The sequence below is a fragment of the Bubalus bubalis genome, chromosome 8 (assembly GCF_019923935.1).
Source record: "Bubalus bubalis isolate 160015118507 breed Murrah chromosome 8, NDDB_SH_1, whole genome shotgun sequence".
Classification (NCBI taxonomy): domain Eukaryota; kingdom Metazoa; phylum Chordata; class Mammalia; order Artiodactyla; family Bovidae; genus Bubalus; species Bubalus bubalis.
The window spans coordinates 46286498-46299592 of NC_059164.1; the positions used below are offsets into that span (position 1 = coordinate 46286498).

Genomic DNA, 13095 nt, shown 5'->3' on the forward strand with positions numbered 1-13095 from the left:
TGCAAAATGAGGGGCGGGAAGGAAAGTGGCAAGTAAATGGATGATGACAATGGATGACAGTGGTTATGACGATGGGGATGTGTGGGTGCTGACTCTGTCTGACTGCATCTCCCCAGATGTCTGAGGCTAAGGTTGGTGATTCCAGAGGAAGCCTCTGGCTGTCAAACTGGTCAGGTTTGCACCAAAGTGGAAGGCACAAGAGATCCTGGTAGGTCAGTAACAATTGTCATCAAATATTTGCTTTTACTTTAAAAATAAATTCTATCCTCTTCTTCTATAACTCTATTCTCTTCATGCCTGCTTGCTGACTGGACAACTACTATTTAAGACTCACAGTGTGTGCAATAAAAATCATCCAGTCTCTACACTTACATTGTATTATTAATGTTTCCCTTTTATGATGTTGTGGATATTTGTGTCTTCTGAACTCTAAATTCTTGAAAAGCAAGATCTAGTTTCACTAATCTCTGTGCCCCTGCCTGAGAGTACCTAACACAGTACCTTGCTTATGGAGCAAGCACTTAAATATTTCTCAATGAGGGTTCCCAGTCTTACCACCTGGAAATTGTCTGTGGCTCAATACGGTACTCCACTGCCTGTCAAAGCACACACGTGTGGATCTTAAATCACTGCAAATCCAAGTGGGTTTTTTTTTTCTTTTCTTTTTTTAAAAAAATTGAAGGATTGTTGACTTACAATGTTGTACCCACTCTTTTCTATTCTTTCATTTCCTCCCAGGACAACCAAATAAAATCTCAAAGAAGTGGCTGAGCTTTCTTGGTGTGAAGAAAATTTAAGGACAGCGCCATCACACCAAATTTCCCTCTACCCTGACCACTGGAGAGTTGTGGGGAAAATTCACAAAATATTGTAACAAATGGGCTCTGCTGCTGTGCCGACTCCCCTCCCCTCCACAAGGCTTCCCTCTAATCTAAAAACCCAGGGATTTCCCTGGTAGTCCAGTGGTTAAAACTCTGTGCTTCTAATGCAGGGGGCACAGGTTCAATCCCTGGTCAGGGAACTAAGATCCCACATGCTGCACAGTGTGGCCAATAGATAAATAAAATTAAAAAAAAAAAAAGCCAAACCAAACAACCCCCAACCCGGAAGTTGCCTGGTGGCTGAGTGTCACTTTCAGGTATTTATTTACAGCTGACTCTTGCTCTGTGAAAACACATGCTGTCGGATTTGGGTCTGTTATGAGGTATGACAATCATGGCAACGATGACCATAGTGAGCGTGACAATGGTGACAGCAATAAAATCCACCGGACACTACGTGGCAGACGCTGGACTGAGCCCCTCCCACCCATTCTCTCATTTCAAGTCCACAACTGCCTCACTAGGTAGGACCACGATGACTCCCATTTCACAGGTGATCAGACCACACTCGAATCAGGCAGGCAGTCACTGACCATGGACTCAAGGCTTCCATCACCGAGGGGGGACTTACCGAGGAAGCACAGAGTTGGGTGGCCTGGATTTTGCAGGGGACGCGACTTTAGGTTCTGGGCCCGAGCTCCCTGAAGGTCCCAGCAGTGAGTCCTGCGCCGGCCCGGGGGGATTGGGAAGTACTTCCCTTGCCGAAGTCAGGAGATGCTCTTTATCTTTAACTTCTTTTTCCCGGGACTTGGCTTTGTGTTCCGCCAGGAGGAGGTCAAATTGCTTCTTCCGGCCTGGGACTGCCCTCCGATGGCTTAGTGAGTGAGTCTAAGGAGAAGAGAGATGGAAAGCACAGCCTCTTTGATCAGCACATAAACCTGCTTCCCCAGGCCCTCCATTTCAGAAACTGCAATTCATGGGAATTTAGAGGTGCTTGAAAAGTCAACTTCAAGGCAACAGCTCCTGTTCTGCGGCTGGGAAGAGGCAGAGACCACACAAAATGCAACCGTGCCCTACGCTCCTGGCGTTAAGGAGCCAAAGCTTCCTCCGAAAAATGGCCAAAGATGACGAGCTTCAGCGCTGAACCCCTGAGGACCTCCCTGACGACAGGCACCGGTGAGGGCGCGCTGGAGTTAATCCAGGTGCAGGTGGGAGGCTCGCTTTGGCCCAGACACACAGAGACACCAAGCAGAGAGGGCCACGGCCTCCATCCCAAGAGGCACTAGCAGTTCAGTATGAAATACGGGGCTGGGGGCTACCCACGGGTGGCCGCTTCGGGTCAGCTGTCCCCTGGCCACCCCGGTGCGGCCGGATCAGGGGCGCGGCGGCTCGTCCTCCCCTCTGGGGCTGCCTTTCAGGGCGCTGCCGCCGCCGCCGCCGCCGCTGCCGTGCTGCTCCTGCATACATTAAAACGTAGCAGGGTTTAGAACCGCCTGTGAGTGCCTATAAATACAATTTACTGTCTGGCCTCACAAGTAACAGGGGAAGCCTATTTTTTTTTTTTTTTTTCCTTCTTAAAAAGCCAGCCAGCTTGAGGCAGGCACTCTGCTACCATGGAAGAGAAGAAAGCATTTCCCTTACAAAGAGCAGCTGGGGGTCGTGTCGAGGCTCCACACCCTGCCGTGTGCAGAGAGTGGCATGCAAACATTTCGACAAAGGCCCCAGCAAGAGCAGGAAGTATTTTTTATGGAAAGAGAAATACCTTGCAGGTGAGGGATCTTGTGCAAGGTTTCTTTGTCTCGGGATCCAATACTCCACAGTGTTTATTTGGGTCAAATTCTCTCTCTGGTTTAAGAAACAAACAAAAAATATAAGAAAAAAGGAGACTAAATAGGATTTGGCATTAAGACTACATTTTAAAAAAAAAAATGCACATTTGCACCAACAAGTGAGACATTGTCAGGCAATCTGTTTTGTTTTTTTCCCTCCAACCGGCTGCTAAAATGCTTCCAGAACCGCTGGGGGAAGATGGCGCTTCTCTCTGAACCCAAGAGTTCCCACGTCCAGCTTTGGTGGGGATGTGGTAGGGATGGGAATGCACAAGGGGAGAGGGCGGGTGGGCAGCAGAGGGAAAGGAGCCACGTGGTTCTCAGGCTTTATTTCACTCCAAACATCTCCCCAGGCACCTTTGGGCAAAGCTGGCTGCAGAGCCACCGGAAGGACCTGGGGCCACTTTCTCCCCTGGGGTAGCTCCGGGAATACACCACTCTCCCCACACTGCCCTGCTTTCCTAATAGTTTGAGCCATTTGAGTGGGAAATTATTCCTTGACATGTCAGTGTGACCTGCCTCTCTCATGCTTTGGAAAGTCCTCAGCACAAGGCCTTCCATGCAGCCTTGCTGCCTGGATTTCCCTGATTCAGGAACATGTAGACAGGGGCAGGTGTGGGCTTTACGCTGAGGCTGAACCTGCAGGTGTAGAGAGGTCAGGGCCTGCTGGCCTCACAGTTGCTCTGCCCCGGCCTGGAGCCTGGTGCTCCAGAAGGGAATGAGCCGGGCAAGCGGTCCCCTCGGCACAAAGGATGGTTGAGGGAAGCAGGCTTTCCCCAGCTCCTGCCTTCCCACTGGAGTCCTGATGGCTCCTGTCGAGGTGACTTCTAAGGGAACCTACTCTTTATATGCTCATTTTGGATCTTCTTCCTTCTGGGCTACAAAAATGTTCTCCTCCCCTAGAAAATGGAGGGTTGTGAGAGAACCTCTTAAAGACACTGCAAGCTTTATAGTTCTACCTCTTGATGGCCTGTGCCATTTCCGGAAGACACCCAGCAAACACCTGAGTCCTGCAGGGCAGGAATGACACGGTTCTTCTGGGCATTCACAGAGATGGGCAGCAGTGCAGGTGGGTGGGGAGGTGGATGGGCAGGTGGAGGGGCATGTATAAACTTGGTGGTATGTCCCCTTCAGGGCCTCCTATGGCTGCAAGCTATAAAGAGGTTACCTTGCCTGAAAAACTGTCTGAACTTGCTGGAGTAAAATCCGACCATAAAAAATGAATGCATTCTATTTTTAAAAGAAGGTTTGGGAGCTGTGGGATGGTTGCAACAGTGGTGATGATGATGTTTGCAATAAAACCATTCTCATATCCAAGACAGATTTCCTGCTTAGCTATCAAAATGCATCCTGCCCCTTTCTTTTGCTTTTGTCTTCTTTTCTTAAGCTTCATTTTTTAAGAAGAGAAAACTGTTAGGCCTGGAGATGTTTGCTTCTCATGAGCCCTCTCTGCCCACCGAGGAGGGTCTGGGCGCCAGGCACCAGGCCGCCTGGTGCGAGTTCCTTCCCTTGGACCTGGTGGAGTCAGCCCCGTGCCCAGATCCACACCAGCACTCGTGTTGGCCTGGAACTGAACAGGTTGTTTGGCTGGGGGCAGGAGCTGGCTGCCAAATGTGAAAGCGAGAGAGAAATAAGCAAAAGACCCAGTGAGACAAAACCACCAAAAAATGCAAAACCAACAAACACACACAAAAAATCCCCAAACAACTTCAGATTAAGGTGCCGGCTGGAAGCCACAGTCATGCTTCTGCCAGGACGAGGGAGCCCAGCCTCACTGCACCCAGACAGATCCAGCAGCTCGTTCAGGGATGCCACCTCCTCTGCAGAGTGCCAGTGACCTTTCTCTGCAGGAAGAGAGCTGGGTGCAGGGGCTCTGTCCACACAGAGAGGCCCCCACCCTCAAAGACAGTGCCAGACTCTGCCTTTCTTGTGGGACAGGGGGTGAAAAGGGCATGGAGAGATTTTTAGGGTAATATAACTGTCATTTGAATGCTTTGGGTGCAAAATACTTTTCAGACCCAAACTTTTAAAAAGTTACAGACATAAGAGAAAACCTGAAATACAGATAAACACAAAGTAAAAAATAAAAATGACCCACAATTCTTGGGGGCACTTAGGAATTATGCTCATGCCAGAGGACACAGCTTCTCTCTCACAGGGCAGTTTTCTCTGTATGGTGGACCCCTGAATAACTTGGGTTTGGACTGTGCACAGGTATTTTTCAGTAGTATATATACTGCAGTACTACACAACTGGAGGTTGGTTGAACCTGTGAATATAGAGGAACCACATACACAGAAGACCTACTAGAAATCATATGGGGATTTTAAACTGCATGGAGGGCTGGCACCCCTAATTCCTGCGTCGTTCAAGGGCAACTATATTTTTCTTTCTTCTGGTTAACATCTAATAAATGGCCAGGGTGTGTGAAGAAGTTATAAAATTTATAGCTTTTCTTGATCTTTTGGAGAAAGTAAAACTGCCAGATTTCCTTTCACAACAAACCCAAAGCAAATACCATCCACTTGGGGGACCCAAGGGCCAACCACTGACTTAAAGACTGGCCATGTGCACCTTTCTGGGTACCTCCTGAGTGCCTACTCTGACAACCAAGTAGATTGCAGAGAGACCCCTCAGCACCCATCCTGCTATGCCAGTCTAAGTGTTCCCAAGTGGGAATTCCAATCTGCTTATGTGGGAAAGGCATTTGTAGCCCCAGACCACAGAATGAACCTGGAAACCAATGAGACCAAAGGATGGAGATGGGCTGACAGTACCAATGTGACCGCCCCAAGCCTGCCCTGAGCTACCGGGAGATATCACAGCGGGCTGTCCAAGTCTGCAGCCCTGAGACTTTTCAGAATCTAGGGACGATTTATCCTGTCAGAGCGAGGACAAAACCCTCTGAATCCACAAAGTGCTGTGGGGGTGCAGAGCTCCCCGCCTTGGGAAAACCAGGATAACTCCTGCTAAGTGCTGAGCTAACTCAGCCCAGCCATCATCAATCTGGCCCGGGATTAAGAGAATAAGTTCTCCCCTGCATTTTGAGATGGGAGTTCCTGTTTGTAGGTAAACTCCATGTTCCCCTTAAAATGAAACAGACCTGCTCAATTATAAGATCGCATCACTCCCTAGTTCTGGACGCAACTCAGCTGTAGTCTGATCATGAGCCAGACTAAAAGAATACAGACACGTACCTGAAAGTCTCCTGTAAGGCTTGTTGTTGTTTTTGGTGCCATTTTGGTGTTTCTTGTCTATGGTGGTAGACAAAATTCCTTTGCCATTTAAGATCTTCTCTGGGGAAGGTGGCACTGACTTGGACATCAAGACCGGCTTAATGACAGGTGGGGTGGAGACGGCAGAGGATGAGGTGGAGCAGGAGGGGACCGCAGGAGTGGTCGTAGAGTTCATTTTGACATTGGCACCATCTGCCTTCACTAGGTTAGGAATTTTCTCTAAACTGACTACGGGAACCGGAACACTGAAAAATAAATGAACAAACACACACACAATTGCCTTCTTTGATACATCTGGTCTGCTGAGAAGATATCCCTGCTTATCGTTATCAGGACACTTCCTTATCACTTATTTATACTCCTCCTATAAGTGAGCAGCAGGATTCCAGTTTTGATGGGAGGGAGATGCATGCCTCAGAAAAGACCGACGGCGATGTGAGGTTGGCGTGGTGCCAGGGATGGCATCAGTGCTGACTGATTACCTCCTGGATCAGTTGTCCCCATAGATCCTGTCGCTCCCCCATTCCTCAGTCCCCTTTGTCAGCAGTCTCCAAGACAGCACCTTGGGCAGAACAGGGTGCCTGCTGTGAAGCTCAGGAAGCGGTACAGTCTGTCCCTGAAGACGGTGTGCCATGGAGCCGCGTGCTGAATCACGCCCCCTCCCCCGCTGCTCGGCTAGTCTCCCACCCGGGCGACCGGGCCTGACATCTGCTCAGCTCGGAGTGCTGACAGGCTCACAGTACACGGAGGCAGGGCTGCGGGCCAGCAGGCCATGCTCCGCGCTGTCAGAGGACTCCTGGATCACTCATGTCCCAGGGATGGGCTGCCATGGAACATTATCTAATATTCCATTTTAGGCAGCTAGTTATGTAAATAGGCAATTCTCAAGGCTGGCAGGTGAGAGGATGAATTTTAAGAAGACAGAGCACAAAGGTATATGTTTGCTCTTTAGAATCTGTCACTCTAGCCCTGCTTCCCTGCCATTTCTCCTGTAATGGATATGCATTTGATTTCTGCGCATTTCATGCTGGAAGACCCTGTGTCTAGGGGGTGGTGGAGGACTCCATCTCCGGGTCTGAAAGGATGAGACGAGATGAGTAAGCTTTGCTTTGGTTCTTGAACTAGATTCCCTTTCCTCCTCGCAGGAGGGTGGAATGCAAACACTTCAGCACCCTCAAGTCATCCCTGAGCTGAGAGTGCAGCCGACTTAGCTCTCTGAATGCCAAATGGGCTAAACTAGGGCTCAGACATGTCTGCAGACAATGAAGGGCACGAAAGACATGCTGGTTTTGCAGGGGAGGAGTTTTATCTGTTCTCACGGCTGGCTGGTTCTCCCTTCTCCAAGATTCATTCACAGATCATTTCTTTGATCAATTTGTTCATGAAATTATTTCAGCAACCCCCCTCAGCCCTTGTTGTTGTTGCTAGCCCTTGCCCCTTTCCTGACTTTGAAACAGGATCCCGGATGTTATTTATAGGCCTTTGCCAGTGAGAAGGGCACTCAGTGGTGGAGCACACTGCTCCCAAACCTCAGACTTCACCCCAAGACCACGTGCTTTCTTGGCATGGGGTGGGACGTCAAGCCCCACGTAAGGGGAAACTGCAACAGCAGTTTTAAGTAAGATACCAAGTTACTGACAGTTCTGTCTTTGATCAGCATCTCAATCACTGAGATAAAGCTACACTGCCACCACTTTCTAGTTAATGGCAATTCTCAAAGCACTCATCCTATGGCTGAAGAACAGCACAAGAAGCCCTTGAAAAGTCAACACACTAAGAAGCTGCAAAAGAGATTGCCTGGTAAAATTAGGGCTGCATTCCTGACTTCTTCTGAATGGTAAAATGCGCAGTGCTACAATGGCACCCCACTCCAGTACTCTTGCCTGGAAAATCCCATGGACAGAGGAGCCTGGTAGGCTGCAGTCCATGGGGTCGCCAGAGTCGGACACAACTAAGCGACTTCGCTTTCACTTTTCACTTTCATGCATTGGAGAAGGAAATGGCAACCCACTCCAGTGTTCTTGCCTGGAGAATCCCAGGGACGGGGGAGTCTGGTGGGCTGCCGTCTCTGGGGTCGCACAGAGTCGGACACGAATGAAGTGACTTAGCAGCATGGGATACTAAATTCTTTCAGGCTCGTTCCTTCACTCAATTTTAAAAGGTACACATTACAGACAGCAGGGTGGTGAAGAGGTATTTGTACACCATGTTCTTAGCAGCATTATTCATAATGGCCAAAAGGTGGAAGCAACCTTAATGACCACTGATGGATGAATGGATAAACAAAATGTGGTAGATACATAAAGTGGAATACTATTCAGCCTTAGAAAGGAAGGAAATTCTGACACAAGGATGAAGGTTGATGACACTATGCTAAATGGAATAAGCAAGTCAAAAAGATTACTACTCCATGATTCCAATTGTACAAGGCACCTAGAGTTCAAGTTCATGGAGACTGAAAGTAGAATGGTAGTTGCAGGGGAGCTGTTGTTTAGTGGGTACTAAGTTGCAGTTCTGCAAGCCTTTTTACACTTAACACTTAACACTCCTGAACTAAACATTAAACGTGGTTAAGATGGGAAATTTTGTTATGTGTGTTTCACCATAGTTTAAAAAATTTTAAATGCATAAACTAGGGGAAAAAAATCCCACAAATTATAAAACTCATGTAGCTTATTCTCCAATATCCTGATTTAAAAAATATATAAGAACCTGCTTAAAAAGCTCTTGTTGATTTATTTGTCACCCTTGTTCTAACCTGTTGACTTCTACTTCTTTAGAAAAAAAGGGAAACTTGAAGTGTTGACATGCACACATGGACTCGTAGCCAGGTGAGAAGATTCTCTAGCACATGAGTGGCCTCCTCCCATATACTTCCCTGTGAAGCCAAGTGAGTTCAGGAAAGGAAACTTAGACCTTCACGTTTCAGACCCACTCTTATCTCATGATGGGACAAGAGTGAGTACTCATGAGCTTAACAGAACGAGATGATATCAGGATAGGATGATCCAGAGCAACTGTACCAACTGAAATAAACATAAAAAAGCAGTCAAGTGGTCCTCAGATGCTCATAGCACAGTTTGCGTTTCTTCCCTGAAGTCACCGTCTAGCTCCAGTGAGCCCCATAAGGCAGCCACACGAGCACACGTGCGCCAGGTCGAGCCACTGGAACAATGCCAGGCCGGCAAGTGTGTGTGACTGATCTCCTAATTTGAGACTTTCTCCACTACGTGAGCGTGGTCCACTCACACCCTCTACTGCCAGCACTTCCAGAACTCCAGCTGGACTTCAACCCCAGTGCCTAGAGACAGGATGTGAAACTAACACCCATCAGTAAAAAGAAGGGAAGACTGATATGCAGTCCTCTGGGATTGGAATGGGGAGATGTTAGTGAAGAAAATCTGATCAAAAATGTTTCAAAGAGCTCTAAAGACCAGATGAGTCAGTAAGGAACAGAGCCACTAAGTAAATACTCCTGAAGTCATGTAAGTTGCCACTTGGCAGCAGAAAGAGAAGGGAGATTGAGTTGATGGGATAGGAACGCTAAGGTTGTCCGCTAGCTAATGGAGAAGGGCTACAGACAGAGAGGAGGAGAGCCTGAGGACCATCCCTGATTCTTTTCTCTGTATTACCCCTTCTTTCCCCAAAGGCTCTGAGCTTTCCCTTCAAGGCAACCTGCTTCTTGCCTGAGCTGAGATGGCACTTCTGCTGGGAATTAAGAGAAGACTGGGAGGCAGTCAGCTCAGTGATGATGGGAAGGGTCAAATACATCCTCAGAGGAAATAAGAGAGCAAAGAGAGAGAGAGAAGTATAGATCCTTCCTAGTTAACCTCACCAGTCTCATCCCAGCATAAATGCCATCCATCAGTCCAGCCATTCAGTCTCCTTTCTTCAGTCCTATTGGCAACAGCCCCTAGATTCCAAATGGATGAACAAAGAGGGAAATGATTGCAAGATGGTGGCTCCCAATTTTGAAAACCAACTCCAAAGTTTCCATCTTTTCTCAGTCCTGGCTAACATAAGACTCTATAGAGAGCCCTAGGTCCTGTTTCATATACATACAGACCCTTGCATGTGTGAGGAGGGCCACTGCCTGGGCACCGTCATCTCAGGACTATCTTCTCCTTTCTCTCACTGTCCCCTTTTTCTCACTCCCCTCACTCCTTTGCCATCATGTCTCCCAGCCAATAAACAGTGTTCCAGCCCTAGGCAACAGACCCTGAATAACAGGTTCACTTCTTTTTCATCTGGAAAGAAGTCAAAAGATTCTGATCCCTGCTGTCACAGTTTGGGCATCTCTTCCTTTTCTGTGTCAAATCATAGGCTCTCCAATACCTTCATGCTAGGAGTTGGGTGGGGTGGATGGTTGGCAGTACCCAAATGACTGACTAAGCAATTTATTAGTCTGTTTGCTTGGCTCTCCCTAAGGTTAACCAAAGCCCCTCAAGCTCCTTCCCTTTCAGTCTTAAGGTGTGCACTTACACACTTCCCCAGGTCTCACAATTAGTTGCATTTATCAGTTCACTACATCCTTTCTTTGAGGAGCAATGTTTGAAAGGGAAGGACGAGTCCCTGCTCTTTCCCTGCTGCTTTCATAATGCCTGTTTTGTTCGCTTGGGATGAACTCTTTCAGGGAGCTCAGGGCTGCAGCTGGTCCCCCTGCTGTGTCTACTACTACTGGGAGCACTTATCTCCTTGTTATCTCGGCATCTCTGTCTCAGCTCCCTAGAAGGGATCCCACAGTCGAGCACAGTCCTCCCTTACTTTCCTTGCTGGCTCTACCAGTGCTGCTTCAGCTGCCTGTGTCTGCTTCCTGGGTACCTGGCCTGTCTGAATTTACCTTTCTGGACCAAGGAGGGTCCTCTGACTTTAAGAAAAATGGTTCTCCTGGCCCTGAGTAGATTCCTCTCTCTGCCCAGTGATGTCTGCAAAAGAGCAGAGGTGGAGAATCTTCTCATGCCATTTCAAGGGCCACCAACGTGTCACAGGGCCAGCTGCTCTCCTGCCAGTTCTGTTTTCTTGGTAATCATGATTTATCCTTTCATCATCAACAGATAAGCCTTCTAAGAATGGTTTAGAAAATCTTTAGGCCTGCAGAAATCATTGCCAGCCCTGCTCCACTTAGCAGCACAGGGGAAAGATGGATTTGACAGGCAAGAGCCTGAGGACATAGGGTATTCGTGCTGTGGGTTACATGTCTGATGAGAGCTCTCAGCTGTCTATTTCTCCCCACCAAGTCCTTCAACAAAGACCCATGAACCTGTGCTTCTGGCCTGGCAGAATTCTGAGGATCTCTGATTTACTGGCTAATCCTTGAAAGGGTCATCTCACCTAGCCTCTTGTCTTCCAAGCAGGGAAAGTAGGTAAGTCATCCCAAGTCAAGAGGAACTGACCCTATTTCAAAAGGTCTGCAGAAAAGGAATTCTATTTGGTTCTCTTGGATACATTTTGGGGGTTGCTATCAGGACATGATGTCATATTTAGATTTTTTAAACTGAAGAAATAGGTGGGACATTCTTGAAGTCTGAAAGTCAGGCAATCACTAAGAATCAGCCTACATAACAGAGCTATAAAGTCTTGCCTTGGTATAACAGACACAGGAGGAGCTACATTAAACCCTGGTGCATGAATACATAGTATTTTTTTTCAGTCTGGAAAAAGACTGGGAAAACTTTCAGAAAGCCAATTTGTAAATACCTTAAGCAAAAAAGAAAACAGGGTGGTCAACCACAGAGCACAGGATATAAGGAAATCTACCAGATTAATCTAATATTATTTTGTGGCTGAGTGTCAAGGCCTGGAGGGCAGAGAGGAAGCACCAGGCGTAATCTCTCCTGGCCTCTGCAGTTTTGGAGGCCCTCCCACATAACACACCCTCTGTAAGCTGGAAAAATGTAGTCAGACCACACAGCTGTTGGGGATGAGGGACCCTAGCAGCCGAGGTGAAAAAAGATTGGTTAGTAAGATTTTGTGCTGGCCCAGAGCAGTATCTAGTGGAACTCAGAGGCACCCATTGCTGGCCAAGAAGATTAAAACATCTTCATCAGTGACTTGGGTGATGGGCCGAGACCTTGTCCATCAGTTGAGGGCAGAGCAGATTAGTCGTTGGGAAGAATGATGTGGGATTTTCCCTTAGAAGGTGGGGAGAAATGAACAAGCTGACTTTGACAAATTGTAAATGTGGCCAGAGGCAAGTGAGATCAAATCAGGGAGGACAAGTAGGGCTGAACTGGGCGTCTGTGTCTTATCACCATTCTAATAAAGTCACAGAACGTGGAGGATGTTGCAAGAGAGTTTAGAATAATGGTTAGGAACATAGGCTTTGGAATCAGACAAACCTAGATCTGAATCCTGCCTTTTCTATTGCTAGATGCATTCTGGTGGGAAAGCCATCTGAATTCTGTGGGCATTAGAAGAAGGGTAGCCGGCCTGGAAAGCTGGCTTTTGAGCCTCCTTGCCTCCTCATTGGGACATCCTCGAGGGCAATGCCCAGTCAGGCATGAGGCTGCCTTGCCTGCTTCATCTCAAAACCTCACTACTCAGGCCTCAGTTTCCTTATCAGTAAAATGAAGGTCATGATAGATATCTGAAGTGATTACCTGAGATAATATGTATAAAGTGCTTAGCTTAGTCCCTGGGCACATAGTTGACCCTCAATAAACTGTAGCTAAAACAAGAAGGAGAGACACCACCCCCAGGGACCCTGACGCTTCTAGGGTATATGTCTGTGTGCAAGTCATTGTCACCGTCAGAACTTATTGTCCTCTTGAGTCTTCTGGTCCCACAATGGAGGGAGGGGGTGGATGATGAGGAGGAGAAGGCAGGAAAAGAAGGTGAGTGGGAGCAACTGGCCCTCCATATTCACCCCAAGTAGAGGACCACTTCCTGGGGGTGGCAAAGGGAAAAGACAGAGTTGAGTAAGAAGCCTTTGCAGACTTGATCCCTTTCCAGAAGCCCTCGGTCCTGCTTTGTAATTCCACCTGCTTTCTCCATCCCAGTCCCCTAGGCACTCCCCAAGCCTGGACTAGTGGTAAAAGTTCCTACATGGATACATATTCTACAAGAGTGAGAGGAACTCCAGTCTCCTCTCATATGAACATGTTGTCTTCTGCAACCCTGAAGTGTGTGAGGCAATGGGGATCTCTGTGATGGCCCTAAGATTTCTTCCTCCAGAAGAACTGCATGTGCCCCCTTCTAGGCTGCTCCAGA

General features: G+C 47.9%; 1 protein-coding gene and 1 non-coding gene across 13 annotated transcripts in view; one reads left to right on the forward strand and one right to left on the reverse strand.

Annotated features, from left to right (window-relative positions):
• The window catches only part of ATXN7L1 (ataxin 7 like 1), a 388443-nt gene that overhangs the window by 24902 nt on the left and 350446 nt on the right, over window positions 1-13095 (reverse strand). For all 12 annotated transcript variants that reach the window (XM_025291076.3, XM_025291075.3, XM_044947166.2 and 9 more), the window contains 3 exons: window positions 5848-6131; window positions 2584-2666; window positions 1453-1709 (listed from right to left, as the gene is read on the reverse strand). In XM_025291076.3, the coding sequence (XP_025146861.1) occupies window positions 1453-1709; window positions 2584-2666; window positions 5848-6131 (624 nt within the window). The remainder of the gene's footprint in view (window positions 1-1452; window positions 1710-2583; window positions 2667-5847; window positions 6132-13095) is intronic.
• On the forward strand, window positions 949-1021 carry TRNAR-UCU. The gene has a single exon. It is a non-coding gene; the product is annotated as a tRNA-Arg (tRNA).